The 17,932-nt window shown below is 42.8% G+C and overlaps 1 protein-coding gene across 2 annotated transcripts in view; it reads left to right on the plus strand.

Moving 5' to 3' along the window:
• The window catches only part of cep295 (centrosomal protein 295), a 69,200-nt gene that overhangs the window by 24,043 nt on the left and 27,225 nt on the right, over window positions 1–17,932 (plus strand). For both annotated transcript variants that reach the window (XM_084336030.1, XM_084336031.1), the window contains 5 exons: window positions 7,264–7,423; window positions 8,499–8,699; window positions 10,985–11,221; window positions 12,374–12,610; window positions 16,221–16,321. In XM_084336030.1, coding sequence (XP_084192156.1) covers window positions 7,264–7,423; window positions 8,499–8,699; window positions 10,985–11,221; window positions 12,374–12,610; window positions 16,221–16,321 — 936 coding nt within the window. The remainder of the gene's footprint in view (window positions 1–7,263; window positions 7,424–8,498; window positions 8,700–10,984; window positions 11,222–12,373; window positions 12,611–16,220; window positions 16,322–17,932) is intronic.

The raw sequence follows: 17,932 nt of genomic DNA on the forward strand, positions 1-17,932 counted from the left end.
ACTGATCTTTTTTGAGACTAAACTATCCGCTCTTGGTGGTCACTTGTGTTGATGTTAGTTTTGTTTCATCAACAAATGACAGGCAGAACACACAGTGAATGTATCCGTTTTGTTTATTGCACGTTCTTTGCTGAAAAGAAAGTGCTACAGGCTATACTAGACTAGGCTAAGCTAACTAGCGTTAACCGTTAGCTTAGCGTTAGCCCTGGGAAACGCTCAAAAGCAAACTCTACAACACCATCCATTCGTGATAAAATGGGGTGGGTTATATTGACGAGGCTTGACAACAGAGGTTCAAATATAACTTCATATTTATTCATTTTATATCAGCATTCAGTCTCCAGCGCCATGTTAACACTTCCTGTGTTTACATTTTCGAACGTGACATCATCACTAGTGATGGGTCGGTCATGAGCGACTCGTTCATAAGAGCCGATTCATTGCCGTGAGCGTGAGTCGAATCGCTCACGTCTGGCAATGAGTCGGTTCACGCCCCCCCCCCCCCCCCCCCCCCCCCCCCCGGCACGCACACAGACACACACAATGAACTCAACGGATATCGTCGATCGGGGGCTCAACTAGAGTGACACGTTTCTATGAGAAACTGAATGAATAGTAGTACTACCTATTGACAGACATTGACACAGACAACTGAATGAATAGCATACTACTTATTTGGTTGTATAGGAGTCGAGTGGCGCTAATGAGTGTCTTTTGTCAAACAACAGTAGCCTATGAAGAATAGGCTATGACTAACGTAACGAGATGCAAATATGCAATTGATCACTTGGTATGCTAACTGGGAGCATCACCTTGATACAAGCATTCCACCTTGCTTCTCCATCAAATGGTATGCTTAATGAAGTCCTGAGCAGAGAACTTAATGATGTGAATGATTGGATAGTAGCTAACAGGCTTGTACTGAACATCTCTAAGACAAAAAGCATGGTGTTTGGATCGAGGCATGGGTTGTCTTGTAACCCAAAGCTTATTTTAAATTCATGTAACTCCATCGTTAAGAAATGGAAAGAAGAAATGGTCAGTTTGTACTCCCTCGTCCTAGAACTGCTTTAAAGCGGTCTTTTATTTATAGGTGCATAACACTCTGGATTGATTGATTGATTGAAAAGTTTATTAAAGGGGAACTATTTTACTATTTCTTTCACTATTTGGGCACTTTTACACAATTCCTGTGAGTCTATGGAACACCTCTGTAATATATATATTTTTTTTATTCATTGTTTTGTATTTCTAATCAAGTCCTCAAAAACAGCATTTTTCTACCTCAAGATCTCGAGCCGTTTTGAGCCTGGGCTCCTAAACCACTGCGCAGCGGCGTCGTCGCCTGAACATTAACATGCAGCGGTGTCTCTCTGACATCACATATCGCGCACATTTTCAAATGACTCAGTTCAGTGAGGGTGAATATTGTGAGAGGAGAATTGGAAGAATGCGCCAATATGAGAATTTTGAGACATAGATCATATTAATATAAGTTCACATAGCTAGGAAACAATGCTAAACACTCAAAAAGGCCATTTATAAGATAGTTCCCCTTTAAGCGATTTGCAGTGTCAAATTTCCCTCGGGATAATAAAGGTATTTATATTCTATTCTAAACAATCAAGCGTTACATTCTTTACATTATTTGGCAGTGGTTATTTAGGCTGCATTTTAAAGCTCACATATCTGAATTAGACACTGCTATGGGGTTAAACTCATGTGTTTATGTGTTTACCGTCTAGCCCATAATAAGCCCACATGGATGGATGATGAATTGAAAATGGGGGACCCTGATGTAAACAAGACGAAAACACACACACTGAACATTGTACACAACCTACCTAGTTATCTCTACACTTTTAGTAAATCGATTTTTAAAAAGAACTCAAATCTCAATTACAGCTGTTGCCTTAATGTGTATTGCATTTGTCGCATTTATCTTGTTGAAATCCTCCAACAGGCTCTTTTTTGTAAGTTGACTGGTTTGCACACCAATAATACAGTGCAATAATAGAATAGTAGAATAGATAGTAAAATTATGCAATAGAATGGCCAGAGTAAAATAGTGCTACAGTACAATCAACAGCGGGGTGTATTAGAAGGCTATGGTGAAGAGGTACGTTTTTAGCTTATTTCTGAAAATATTAAGAGATCTAGCTTCCCTAATGTCCATAGGTAGTGTGTTCCATAACTTTGGTGCATAGTTAGCAAAGGCTGCATCCCTGATTTTCTTTAGACTGTGGCTTGGAACCTTCAATAGTAGATGATCGCAATGTTTATACTTTGTATATAAGGAGGAGGACCTTTAAATAAATTCTAAATGTTACCGATGATTACTGATGTAAACAGGGGGACCCTGATGTAAACAAGACGAAAGTCTTTCTCTGGTCTGCATCCCCTTAACAATTGTATGTATAATTGTATGTAATTGTATGTATAACATCGGCCAAATCTTTTTTCCATGAGGTTCCATGAGATTCCATGAGGTTATCATATAAAGGGAGTCAACACACGTGATGACAATTTAACAAAGAATTAATTTATTTAATCCTATCTAAACAAATAATAATCGAATTAAACAACAAATATGTATAACAGAATGGACAGAGGATGCCAAGTTGGTTCACTTGGTGGCTGATACAACCTGTCCTGTTTGATGGGGAAAGCAGATGGGAGAAGCAGACAGAAGGGTTAGACAGGGAAACATATATACTGTGTGTGCAGGCAGCTCAGATGGGTCTGATCGGATGGGTCTGATGGGTCTGGATTCCGGAGTTTTTTTTTTCTCGTCCATTTTCATTGAGTCCAATCCAAAAGGGTGCGTTGCCATCTGCGAGACGATAGGGGGCGCTTTTTTCACATCTGAGCGCCTGGTGGTAGACTCGTATACTGTGTGTGCAGGCAGCTCAGATGGGTCTGATCGGATGGGTCTGATGGGTCTGGATTCCGGAGTTTTTTTTTTCTCGTCCATTTTCATTGAGTCCAATCCAAAAGGGTGCGTTGCCATCTGGGAGACGATAGGGGGCGCTTTTTTCACATCTGAGCGCCTGGTGGTAGACTCGGTTGATGAAATATGAATTCAGATCGCTAATAAAAAAAATTAAACGAGAATTCTCGTGATGGGCATTCAACCCGCGGGCTGATAACCCGAGAAATCTCGTTATGGGCATTCAAAGTGTTAACAATTGTTTGTATTGAGCCGTATTGTATTGTACCCATTCTGCAATCTGTTAAATAAAGTTTTCATCCATTCTTTGTATGCTATGTACGCTAGCCGCAATGCTAACTATTATAATGGTAAATCCCAATCACATTAGCACGCAAGCTAACAAAATCAGCGATCTTTTTGTGAGGCTAAACTCTCCGCTCTTGGTGGTAAATTGTGTTGATGTTGGTTTTGTTTCATCAACAAATGAGGCAGAACACACAGTGAATGTATCCTTTTTTGTTTATTGCACTTTGTTCTTGCTGCAAACAAATAATGAATGCTAATGTTCATGTTCAAGCGAGGCAATTTAAAGATGGCGGGTTTCTGTTTTTGGACGTTCCCCTGTGTAGCGCAATGATAACGTAGTGACGCGTTCAACCCTTCTGATTGGTTGAAATGGCCTTCATGTTTGAATTACATCGCCACCTATTGCTTTGGCATTTATGAATAATTAAATATCGATACTTGGCGTCCCTGTATCGATACAGTATCGCCACGCAAAGTATCGCGATACTACTACGTATCGATTTTTTCCCCCACCCCTAATAATTAATATAATTTGCTGTCTCCCGACACCAACCGGCCATATGGGGAGGCTATACAGGATATCAGCTGCGGCCTCCTCAGATTGCTTATTCATGTGTAACACGCAGGGTTATTTTCAGTGTTTACAGCAGAGCTGTCCCAAGTAGCTGCGGCTACCAACGTGTTGTCAAGTTATTGTTATAAGGAGCCCAGTCCAAACTACAACAGTCTGCATACCCTTAACAATTGTGTGTATTGAGCCGTATTGTATTGTACCCATTCTGCAATCTGTTAAATAAAGTTTTCATCCATTTCTACTAGCATTAACGTTACTACGTTAATAGCCTCGATGCTAACTATATACATGGAGAATGCCATTCACATTGGCATGTAGCTAACAACATCTGAGATCTTTTTGTGAGACTAAACTATCCGCTCTTGGTGGTAAATTGTGTTGATGTTGGTTTTGTTTCATCAACAAATGAGAGGCAGAACACAGTGAATGTATCCGTTTTTGTTTATTGCACTTTGTTGTCTTGCTGAAAAATTAATGCTACGTTGGCTAAATGGCTCACGCGAGGTATTTAAAGATGGTGGACGGTTTTTTAGCAGGAAGTGTAGTGGCACGTGCAACCTTTTTGATTGGTTGAAAATGACCTTCATGTTTGAACTACATCGCCACCTACTGCTTTGGCATTGTACTACATGTATATAGTAGACGAGACAAAACGATGTCTAACTTAACTTAACTTAATACGCAGCGTTCTGAAAAGCGAAATGAAATGGCCCTAGTGTAACCGCAGCCTTAGTTTCAGTTTCACTTCTAGAGTAGATTTAACTTCACATGAAGCAGAGAAAGAATGCTCTAGAGAAGCGATGACATGTTACACAATGGCAGAGGATTTATCAATATTTTGGATTTAAACACTGCAGCAGGCCAGCAGCTCAACTGAAGAGGAGCTCAGATTAGTGGTCTGCAAGGGCCTTGAAATAAAGCCCGTGCCCAGCCCGAGCCCGTGAACTTCAGGCCCTGCCCGAAAATAAGCCCGACTGTAAATAATATTTTAAGCCCTAGCCCGCGTGAAAACCCGAAAATAATTATTAGAAAAAAATTAACCTCATTATTATTCGAAACACTGTTTTATATGAACTTAATAAATAAACAAAAACGAAAATGTCCAATAGGTCTAACTAAATAACACATATCACGCTGAAAACTAATAGTTTTCTATAGCCTGATTCGCAAATTCTATTATATAGTCTAATATTAAATAATTTTTTGTTTTAAATATTCTAAACACTTTATATATTAACTTAATAAATAAACAAAAACGAAAATGTCCAATAGGTCTGCCTAAATAACGCATATCACGCTGAAAACTAAGAAGCATTTACATACATAGCCTGTTTCGCTCTTATTAGAATGCCGTCCCAGTGCTCGCTTATTAGACAGCCTCGTAAAACGTATTGAAGGCTATAGAATCTTCTTTGACACACACACACACACGACACAATAGCCTACTCAGTCACTATACAAACAAACAGAAAACAGAAATCAGATTTCGAGCAGAGCAACATAATGAAAGCACAACAAAACAGGGCAGCAGCACCCAGCAAATAATAAACATCAGACTCACCACTTCGCTGTTGACGTCAGCAACGCGTTGAACAACGTTAACAAAACTTCGCCAACCGGCTACATACATCCAAGAACAAATTAAAACGTTCGCCAACTGGCTATGTTCCAACACAACCAATGCCACTTCGGTTCGGTTCATTTGTTCATCAATCCACCTGAGGGTCATCACTGTTCTCCCTCGAGTTCTCCTCTGAGTTCTCTCTGCACGCTGCGGTAATTACATCCAAATGTTTATCTGATGACAGCTTGCGCAAAAGAGAAAACAAATCTTAAGGAAAACGAAGGTTATCTTATAACCCTAGTTATATATATATATATATATATAAAAGCGCAATAATTTTTTTTTTTAAATTTAAAACGGCGGTGCCTGGCCCGGCCGAGCCCGAATTATTTATTTAAAAATAAAGCCCTACCCAGCCCGAACCCGTCGGGTCGGGTAAGGCCCCGTCGGGCTTGGGCAGGGTTGCAGTGCACTAGCTCAGATGATCAATCCGGGAAAAGTATGTAGTGCGTTAGCCTTTTTTTTCTCGGATCAGCTGTGACTGAAAGTCTGCGGGAGAAAGTTGGTGTGTGTGTGTATCTTTCCATTGGTTAACATTATTGGGCTGAACATTTTCAGCCTATTGTAATGACCCTGCTGTGTTGCAAACAAATCATTAATTTATGGTTTTGTTTCAGGGACACCTGTAGTGAGGGGAGAAACAGCCCAGTGGACTGCAAGGTTGTTAATTTGTTCTGTCAAGCTTCAACGTTTTAATAAAAATTTGGCAATACAAGCTTAACACTTTGAACGCCAGCCGTGTTAGTCATCCTTGTACTCGGTGTGCCACTGCTGTAAAATATAGGGATTTTCACTGTGCGTTGCGGTGTTTGCAGGGCTATATCTATATTCTATATTACAGCTATGGAGACAATACTATGGCTCATTTGACAGTAACTATCCATCGTTAAACATGTGAAAAATAATGAATTTTTCATGTATACGCTTGCGTGTTATACCGTGGTGAATATTGTATAGTTTCAGAGTTATCATGGCAAATTCCTGGTAACTGTGTTACAGAGCGATATGTGAATTTTGCTAAAAGCGTTTGCGTTGCTCGTCTGGACACGCCACTATTTCCAAATCAAAGGTATATAATGGGTATTATGTTTCATCATGAATGCATGAAAGGGGGGGGGGGGTCGTTTTTTGATGCTTTGATCGTGTGCTCAACGCGTTTCGAATTGATCGGATGAAGCGACTTACTTGGCTTGGTCTAAATTCTCCACCCGGACAAGATTAGATATGACACACAGTGTGAAATAAGGTTTCAAAGGGTGGGCGATACTGCCACCTAGCAGGATGCGGCCGGTATTGCACTTTTGGGATCTCAGAATGATTTCCTATGGTAACACAGAGGTCAGTGACACTGCATAGAATAAAAAAATAGAATAAAAGAAAAAACTATGAAAACCTGAGAAATCTCTGGTTTTGGCGGTCAACCGCTGGCGAGATAACCCGAGAAATCTCGGGTCTGGCGCCCAATGTGTTAATATCCAATGTTAAAGATAAAAATAAGCCAGTGTAAAGTCAAGTAAAGATATTGAGCATTAATTTGTAAAATGTGCAATCCTAGTGTCTTATGAGACGTATTCGTCGCATGGCTGGATGTACCGAACCGTGACGTCTGTACCATGAAGTCGCGGGATGAATATACGTACCGTTACACCCCTACTCTTTTTTGATCCTCCAATCACAACTGTCTCTTCCCTCGGACAAAGCAACCGTTGTGATTGGAGGATTAAGAAAAGAGGGCAGGGCTTCAGATAGGCCAATAATGACCACTATTGGTAGAAAAATGGCTGAATGACATTTTTCAATGTCTCTATGCTTTTCATTCCCCCACAGCCTGCCTCGGAGGTCGCTGATGAAGCGATGATGTCACAAGACACCGGTGAGCTCCGTCTCCGCCTGCTGGCATCCCTCCTGAGAGCCATAGAGGACTCCAACGAAGGCACTTTATCCTCTCTACAGGATGACCGTGTAGAGCAACCGCTGTTGAGCAGAGGTACGACAGGCTGTCAGCATCATTCTGTAGAGGTGAACTGGTTCCCCTCGTTTTAATGTCTACAGGGTATCTGCAGTGTATTAAAAAGTACATTTCTCAATTTAAGGCCTTAAATGGTATTAAAAGTTCTTAAAACTCATTTGCACAGGTATTACATTTTTGGGGAAAATAATATAAAATATATGTAATGTTTTTGTATTCAAGTTTTGCGGGGCTACCGGGAGCTTGGTGTGTCTGGCGAGAGCTTGTATGGAATGTACATTAATTTAAATTGTGCAGCCGCCAGTTCAATGTTGCTATGTTTTTTGTTTTATTTAGCTAGTATGGTCGTGAATTTAGCTCTAAGTGGTAGCCCTTTCACTGCGACCATACAGAAGGTTAACCCTTTCACTGCCACGTGACAAAGGGCTAACCCTTTCACTGCCACACTACAGAAGGTTAACCCTTGGGGCGGCTAGGTGGTGCAGTGGGCAAGGCACTCGCCACCAACGCAGGATACGCTGGGTTCGAGCCCAGCTCTCAGCGTTGTTACCAGCTTGGCTGGTCGTTCATACTAATACAATTGGCAGTATTAGGGGTGGGAAGCTGGTGGATGGGGATCGGACGTTGTGGACAGCGACTCCTACAGGTCGGTTGGTGCGCCTGTGCAGTAGAATCAGGAAGCGACGAGGGCGGCGTGTCCCTCCCACGCAGACCCCCGACGCTGAGAGATCGCGCTGTGCAGGTGAAAAGATGCGACGGCTGCCTCCTCGAGTACCGGAGGGGACACGTGATGCAAGGCTTCGTCCACATTGCAGCCGGCTTGTGGGAGGCATGGCCTAACAACGTTCGAGACATGGGAGGGTAGAATTGGACAATACGAAATTGGGGAAGGGAGAAAAATAGAAAATGGGGAGAAAAGGTAGATAAAAAAAAAAAAAATTAACCCTTTACTATCACACTACAGACGGTTAGTGTGATAGTAAAGGGTTAACCTTCTGTAGTGTGGTAGTGAAAGGGTTAAAAAGGTCTTACATTTTACTTGTTGAATTTCTGATTTCATCATAAATCCTTTTTTTCCCTTGCCGTTCTGAAGACTCCACCCCACCACAGAGTGACACTTTAACTGGGCCTGCCCCACCAGCACCAGTACCCCCCCGCCCAGACCACCACCTCCCACCAAAGCCCCCAGTAGCCCGGGTCAGACTGGGCTTCATGGAGATGATGATGTCAGCACAACATGAACTCAGTGCTATACAGGAAGTGGAGACGCCGACTAATGCCAGCCTGGTCACAGGTCGGCCATATAATAGTTCACACACTACAATATAATACAGATAGCCTGATCACAGGTCAGCCATATAATAGTTCACACACTACAATATAATACAGATAGCCTGATCACAGGTCAGCCATATAATAGTTCACACACTACAATATAATACAGATAGCCTGATCACAGGTCAGCCATATAATAGTTCACACACTACAATATAATACAGATAAACTGGTCGCGTGTATCGCTTCCGCAACGGAATTCGGTTTCCTCGTTCCTCTGATTGGCCGCGACCCCCACGTGACCCGCCCCCCTATCCACCGCTCTGCCGCGCGCGGACGCGCTCGCTTCCTCAATTTATATGCATGGAAATATTGACTAAATGAATGAATGAATGAAAACTTTATTTAACAGATTGCAGAATGGGTACAATACAGTACGGCTCAATACACACAATTGTTAAGGGGATGCAGACCTGCGAAAGACGTTTGTCTTGTTTACATCAGGGTCCCCTATTTTCAATTCATATAGAACGACTACGCCATAACAAATCATTAAAAAAATATACCGTTAACTGGAATATGTTGTGCCTTTACATATATGTTGGATTATGTAATTGGTTTGTCATGACAAACAAAACAAAAAAATCACGATTTACCCGCTGGCTACGCCAACACACAGTGACTGCATGTAGTCACTGTGTGTTGATGTTGTAGCCACCTCCTCCGCGGCACGAATACTAAGCTCCCCCTTAAGCTCCAGGAGAGAGGGGAGAGGCTGAAAACCTGCAGTTCTTGCCCGCCTGATGGGAGCCGAATCCCTGCATCCGATTTGTCTGATGAATACCCCCAAACATGGAGGTCCCGAATGCATGGAAGTATTGATTGCGCTGTAACAAATCATTAAAAAAAGATACCGTTGTAACTTGTTGGGCGGCTACGTGGCGTAGTGGGCAAGGCGCTTGCCACGAAATCTGGAGACGCTGGGCTTGCCTGTTCGAGCCCAGCGCTCCACATTTGCTTTCATTTGCTGGTCGTCCGTACTAATACACATTGGCCGTATTAGGGGGTGGGAAACTGATGGGTGGGGATCGGGCGTTGTGGACAGCGACTCCTACAGGTCGGTTGGTGCGCCTGCGCAGTAGAATCAGGAAGTGTCGGGGGCAGCGTGAGCCTCCCACGCGTTACTCCTCGCCACTGAGAGATCGAGCTGCGCAGGTGAAAAGATGCGACTGCTGTTACCTCAAGTACCGGAGGGGACTTGTGCTATGTATGACTTAGTCCACATTGCAGCCGGCTTGTGGGAGGCAAGAAACAGCGTTCGTGACAGGGGAGGGTTGAATTGGATGATACAAAATTGGGATGGGAGAAAATATAGAAAATGGGAGTAAAAATGGATAAAAAAAGATAGTTAACTGGAATATGTTGTGCCTTTACACATATGTTGGATTATGTAATTGGTTTGTCATGACAAACAAATAAAATATCGCGTCGTTCTATATGAATTGAAAATGGGGGACCCTGATGTAAACAAGACAAACGTCTTTCTCAGGTCTGCATCCCCTTAACAATTGTGTGTATTGAGCCGTACTGTATTGTACCCATTCTGCAATCTGTTAAATAAAGTTTTCATTCATTCAGTCAATACTTCCATGCGTATAAATTGAGGAAGCGAGCGCGTCCGCGGTGGATAGGGGGGCGGGTCACATGGGGGTCTCGGCCAATCAGAGGAACGAGGAAACCGAATTCCGTTGCGGAAGCGATACACGCAGCCTGGTCACAGGTCAGCCATATAATAGTTCACACAGTAAAAAAATTAAATTAAGAAAGCAAGAAAGAGCCACATAGTCTGGGACCAGAACGAGGCACAGGTTGTCTGTGTTTCCATGTGTGTTTGAAGTTTCTGAGCAATGATGTGAATCTATTTGTACCTGAAGTGTATTATAAATACATCTTGTGAGGGTTTCTACACTTGAACTGAGCTCAGTGTATGTATATGTTTCTTTGTGTATATGTTTCTTTGTGTAAATGAGTGCTGTGTGTGTTTCTTTGCGTGTTCTAAGCGATGATGTAAATCCATTCGTACCTGAAGTGTATTATTACAAATACATTTTATGATGGTTCTACACTTGAACTGAGCTTAGTGTGTGTGTGTGTGTGTGTGTGTGTGTGCGCGCGCGCGCGTGTGTGTGTGTAATTGAAGGTAGTACGGTAATCATTATGCATGTTCACTTGGAAGGTGCCATAAGCAGTGCCTCCTGGTAAAACATCACTGTCTTTTCTGAACATGATGTTTTGTGTCTCTAGGCCCAGATGATGTGAGGGTTCTGCTGCCGCCCACGTCAGCCACGGCCCCACAGGAGGAGTCTGAGCCCTCGGTTGTCTCTGATGTCTCTGTGGAGATGCCTCTCCACTCTACATCTGGCTCCTCTGTGGAGCAGTCTGCTGGGAGAGGGACCGCCTCTGGAGCAGGGTCAGGAGGATCCAGTAAGCTGTCCTGGAGGGAGAGGCTGATGATGGAGGCAGGGACCTCCCCAGAACCAGGTCTGGAGCGAGAGGAGTCGGGAGGGACTGTGTATGAGGGAGGGAGGGGGGGGGGGGGGTCTGTAGATTAGTGATGAGGAGGGAGGGAGGGATAGATGGAATGTAAGAAAGCAAGAAAGAGCCACATAGTCTGGGACCAGAACGAGGCACAGGTTGTCTGTGTTTCCATGTGTGTTTGATGTTTCTGAGCAATGATGTGAATCTATTTGTACCTGAAGTGTATTATAAATACATCTTGTGAGGGTTTCTACACTTGAACTAAATCAATCAACTGAGCTCAGTGTGTGTGTGTGTGTTTCTTTGTGTAAATGAGTGAGTTGTGTGTAACCGTGTGTGTTTGTGTGTTCTAAGCGATGATGTAAATCCACTCGTACCTGAAGTGTATTATTACAAATACATTTTATGATGGTTCTACACTTGAACTGAGCTTAGTGTGTGTGTGTGTGTGTGTGTGTGTGATACGGATAGCCTGGTCACAGGTCAGCCATATAATAGTTCACACAGTACAATGTATTTCAAACATATAAAACAAACAAAGAATAACAATGAAAAGTTAAAATAAAAAAGAATTTACTGTGATAAGAAGAAAAAAACATTCAACCCATGAAAGGCTACGCAGACTACTGGGAGGCATTGTGTTTGATGTGTCAGGCTGTTCAAGGGGAATATTACATTGTGTTTGACGTGTCAGGCTGTTCAAGGGGAATATTACATTGTGTTTGACGTGTCAGGCTGTTCAAGGGGAATATTACATTGTGTTTGATGTGTCAGGCTGTTCAAGGGGAATATTACATTGTGTTTGACGTGTCAGGCTGTTCAAGGGGAATATTACATTGTGTTTGATGTGTCAGGCTGTTCAAGGGGAATATTACATTGTGTTTGATGTGTCAGGCTGTTCAAGGGGAATATTACATTGTGTTTGACGTGTCGGGCTGTTCAAGGGGAATATTACATTGTGTTTGACGTGTCGGGCTGTTCAAGGGGAATATTACATGGAAAGTTATTGCAGTTAGAAAATACTCGCACACAGAACACAACATTTTGTAATTGAAGGTAGTAATCATTATGCATGTTCACTTGGAAGGTGCCATAAGCAGTGCCTCCTGGTAAAACATCACTGTCTTTTCTGAACATGATGTTTTGTGTCTCTAGGCCCAGATGATGTGAGGGTTCTGCTGCCGCCCACGTCAGCCACGGCCCCACAGGAGGAGTCTGAGCCCTCGGTTGTCTCTGATGTCTCTGTGGAGACGCTTCTCCACTCTACATCTGGCTCTTCTGTGGAGCAGTCTGCTGGGAGAGGGACCGCCTCTGGAGCAGGGTCAGGAGGATCCAGTAAGCTGTCCTGGAGGGAGAGGCTGATGATGGAGGCAGGGACCTCCCCAGAACCAGGTCTGGAGCGAGAGGAGTCGGGAGGGACTGTGTATGAGGGAGGGAGGGAGGGAGGGAGGGGGGGGGGTCTGTAGATGAGTGATGAGGAGGGAGGGAGGGATAGATGGAATGTACACCAAACACACAAACTCTGGTCCGCCCAAAAACATAGGTCTCGGTTCGCTTCATCGGACCAAACGCGGACCAAATATAGGAAGTGTGTAACTGAGGGGTTACAAAACCCTGACTGTATTAAAGATTGTGATAGATTAAACCACTACTACATATTATTATTATTATTATTACTTGCCAGACAGTACAGTTAATTATGGCAGACACTCAGAATAGACGGCACGGTGACAAGGAGATATCATTTACAGTATTTATTATTATGCAGAAGATACAACTGGTAATTACTGGGTCGCTCTTTTATGGCGAATGATATTAGAAAGTCAGAGAGTAGCAAAGTCAGTGGGAATGAATAATTCCTAGGCTAGGTATACTAGACCAGACACCGCCTGGCGTGGGATGGCAATATAGGGGGGCAAAACAAGGGTACAGCTGGAGACTGGTGATATCCTCCCAGAGTTGTAAGCTCCAGAGGAAGGAAGAATGTACGGATACTCAGGCTGTTCACTTGAAGAAAAGGGGTTCTCATACGGATCCGGTCTTTATAATCCAAGTGCTCGGCAGCAAGGTAATAGCTGTAATCCAATGCCCGATAGCAATGATGATAGCCAGCCAGCTTCGTCCACGAAGCTAGCCCGATGTAGAATCTTCAGGGTAGTTAAATCCAAACGACGAGGGTATTAACGATGCTCTTCTCCACGGTACTACGTTTCCACAATCACTATAATCCAACCAATAATGGTTCTACAATATCGCCGCGGTAGGTTCCAATGCGCACATGTCCAATAGTTCTGCTACTAGGCCCTCCTCGTGTGCTGGCACTAATTACTTTAAATCCACACACACTTGCTAAGGTTCACGCTAGTTACTAAACGAACGAACTGCTTGTTAATGCTACACACCGAACGAACTGCTGTAATACGATTCACACTAAATGACTACTCTTTACTTCACATTAAGTTAGGTCGAACTTGACTCTGCTATACGCTAGGTTCAACTACTGCTGTTGCATTACTCCGGACGAACTTCACGTTACTGCATTAGGTTGCTAGACGAACTTCTTACTTCACACACGAACGCCGAACTGCTACTTCACCGAACAGCTACTGTTCGCGCCTTCCACAATATATATACTTAGAGGGCTTTCTAGTGCGCAGCCGAAGCTCTTGTCTGGAATCAATGCGCTGGCCCCAGGCATGTCCCAACTTGTCCAGACTCTTCTTTGAACTTGTCTCAGGGGCGCGATTCTAGGCGCCGCCGACGTCAAGGGCATTATCCAATGAGGAAAGCGAATAATGCTATGATTCAAACGGAGGCTTAAAGGGATATAGCTTATATATATAAATAATATACAAGTTATATAAAACAATAAAACGTAGATTCTCAATGTTAATCTGGCCCTTCAGAACAAAGTGCTTATTATTATTACCACTGCGTGCGGCATTCACTGCAAAACAAGCACACTGCATCTATCTATCTATCTATCTATCTATCTATCTATCTATCTATCTATCTATCTATCTAACTGTGCATCTTGGGTAGAAGGAAGAAAAAACGCGGCTTATTATTATTATTACCGAGGCTCGCGGCATTCACTGCAAAACAAGCACACTGTACACATATGTGACCCAGTCTGGTGATGATGCCTACAAGTCGCCAGGGTGAAATGACAGAGAGACACAATACATTTTTTATTTTTATTTTTTTTAATATACAACTACAGTTCGAAAGTTGAAGAACATATTTAGTATAACAGCGAACAGATATAATAACTCTAATTGTAAGAATTCTGTGTTTAAAAAAGGCTGTTTTGAAACAAGTTTGTACTCTCCACAGAGGAGAGGTGGGGGCTGGGTTTAATTTTTGCATCTGAATAGAGCTGCGCGTTGGGATTCAGATTCACTGAGCCAGGTAAAGGCATTCACACAGAGAGAGTCATTAACGTTAACGATGGACGCATTCAGGTGAGGGTAGTTGTCCACGCCCCCCCCCCCCCCCCCCCCCAAACTAGCTGAAGTGTGAACATCTTTGAGAGGCATTTTCTCCCCTTGATTGTTCTAGACAACAGACTGTTTTACAAGATTTAAATGAATATATGATATTCAAAACATTCTCAGATTTCAAAATATGACACATCATTTGAAAGCTTACATTCTGTACTTTCACAATCTGGAAAAATCGGGAAAATGAAAATGGAGACATGTCGGCACAAACGCTGGACTTGGTCACATAGGCAGAAGACCAAATAAAACAGCTACTTGTGGGCACTCATAAAAACAACGCTGTGTACAAGTTGTTTAGCGAGAGGATGGTAATGGGCTTCAATAGAACAATGGATCAATGCCATGTCAAAATAAAAAACTCCACCTCCGCTGATCTGGAGGGCTTGCAGTCCACACACACAGACACACACACACACACGCGCACACACAGGCTCGCAGCCACACACACACACATTTCCACTCTCTATTGTCCAATAGACGCACCATTTTCGACCGTGTGACATTGTTCAGAAAGTTTTGGTGCGCCTGACAAATTGCTGTGTGAATGCAGACGAACCAAATGATGAATGCAACAATGTTGCAACTTCACCACCAGAACCGCACCTAGTCCACCAAAACTATATGTGAAAGCACCCTGAGAGTGTGGCTGGTCTGCCGTTCTGCAGCTGGATACTATTGGTTTGTTTTGGCAAAGTTTAATTTTAAATTAAAAAAAAATTTGATCGGATCGGGAAATATCGGTATCGGTAGATACTCAAAATCACATGATCGGATCGGGAGCAAAAAAACGTAATCGGGACATCCCTAGTTTCTACACTTGAACTCAATCAATCAACTGAGCTCAGTGTGTGTGTGTGTGTGTTTCTTTGTGTAAATGAGTGAATTGTGTGTAACCGTGTGTGTAACCGTGTGTTCTAAGCGATGATGTAAATCCACTCGTACCTGAAGTGTATTATTACAAATACCATAATTTTCGTACTATAAGCCGCGCCTTTTTTCCCCATTTTTCGACCCTGCGGCTTATATAACGGTGCAGCTTATGTGACTCGACGTGACTAAACCCGAAAATGTAAAATTCGAAATATTGCTTTTTTGACTGCATTGAAATGTTATTTATCTGTTCCCTTATTTGCTCAACTTAATACAACTTATAAATGAGTTAATTCTTGTTATTTGTCCGACAGTATTGTGTCCCAATGCTAATTACATATGGTAATTAAACATTAAAACACCTGCGGCTTATATATGTACACATCATTCAATTTAGCTGCTGCGGCTTATATTCAGGTGTGGCTTATAGTGCGAAAATTACGGTACATTTTATGATGGTTCTACACTTGAACTGAGCTTAGTGTGTGTGTGTTTGTAACGGTTGCTAACTCTACATCCATGAATAATGCACAAGCACAATATGCCGCTGTCTGTGCGAGTGTCTCTCATTGCCTTGTGTTCTGGTACGCAGGAGATGTTTCCACTCACTAGCAAACATTGTGTTTCAGCTGCAGCCCCTCCAAGCCGGTCCCAGTTCTCCTCTGACTCTGGGAGAGGTGGTACCGCTGGTCCTGGGCCAGTCGTCACCGGCTACACGTCCTCCCCAGAGGTGAGGAAGCAGACAACCAACCGGCTGTACTCAGATTGTCTTAAAGGGGCACTTCACCAAAAAAAACGATGCTGATTTTATTTTGCACATAATCCAAAAACTAAACAGTTTTGCACACATTCATTTAGTTTGACAGTTATTGAGAGTAAATGAGTTTGAGCATGTATTCGTCCCGTGACTTCGCGGTACAGACGTCACGTTTCGGTACATCCAGCCATACGACGAATATGTCTCATACCACTAGGTGAAACTAGGGTTGCCCATTTTACAAATGTATGCTCAATATCTTTACTTGACACTGGCTTACTAACAGTCTTAACACCGATGGTAATTCATTTAATGTTGAATATCAAGCTTGTATTGCCACATTTAGATGATGATTAAAACGTTGAAGCTTGTAAAGGCATGATGACAAGCCGACAGAACAAATTAACAACCGCACACTCTAGTCTGCACTGGGCTGTTTCTCCCCTCCCCCTTACTACAGGTGTCCCTGAAACAACCATGAATGAATGATATGTTTGTACACAGCAGGGTCATTACAATAGGCTGAAAATGTTCTTGTTCGGCTAATAATGGAAAGACACACACACACACCAACGTTCTTCCGCGGCCGCGCTACTATCCCCTCACAGCTGATCCAAAAAAGAAAACCGACAGACTTTTGCTGATCTGGACTGGTCCTCTGAGCTCCTCTCCAGTCGAGCTGCAGTGTTTAAATCCAAAATATTGATAAATCCTCTGCCATTGTTGTGTAACATGGCATCTCTTCTCTAGAGTCTTCTTTATCTGCCTCACGTGAAGTTAAATCTACTCTAGAAGTGAAACTTAAAAGGCATACACCAGTAGGGGCAGTAGGCAATTAATTGACTAAAGTGGATTCCTGAACACAGAACGACACCATTATCACTGACTGACTACAGAGGCAAGCCTAGGTGGAACTAAGTATAACTTAATAAAAAATTATAATAATTATTATAAATATGTTTTTCCTGTTGTACCGAACTCTTACCGAACCGTGCCCCCAAAACCGAGGTACGTACCGATACCGAACCGTGGCTTCTGTGTACCGTTACACCCCTAGCCACCAGTGATGTCATCGGGGACATTGAATCCATGTGTTATAATTACAGCTCCATGAAACGATGTTGATGGAAAAAATACCAATGCCTTGTCTTATAGGCACTGCTGCCTTATCAGTTCATTGAGCTGTAATGAACACAACACAAGGATTCAATGTCCCCGATGACATCACTGGTGGCCATTTTCAAACTCAGTTACTCTCAATAGCTGTGAAACTAAATTAATGTGTGCAGAACTGTTGAGAGTGTGTTGGATGCGTGTGTGATTATGTGTAAAATAAATACCGTAATTCCTCTAATAGTAACCCCGGCTTGTATTTGTTTCAACTGTAGCGGGTACCAGGCTTGTATTAGGAGGAGGCCTGTATAAGAGGGAGGTCTATATTTCAAATTTTCAAACGGATCATAATGAATAAATCAACATTTTGTGTCAGTTTGAACCCAGTAAAATGTACTGGGTTCATTTATTGAAACCAAGTACTGTATGAAATAGTAAACGGTGCAATTACAGGTGGTCACTGGTCATTTC

Source organism: Notolepis coatsorum, assembly GCF_963971535.1.
Source record: "Notolepis coatsorum genome assembly, chromosome: 1".
Classification (NCBI taxonomy): Eukaryota; Metazoa; Chordata; class Actinopteri; order Aulopiformes; family Paralepididae; genus Notolepis; species Notolepis coatsorum.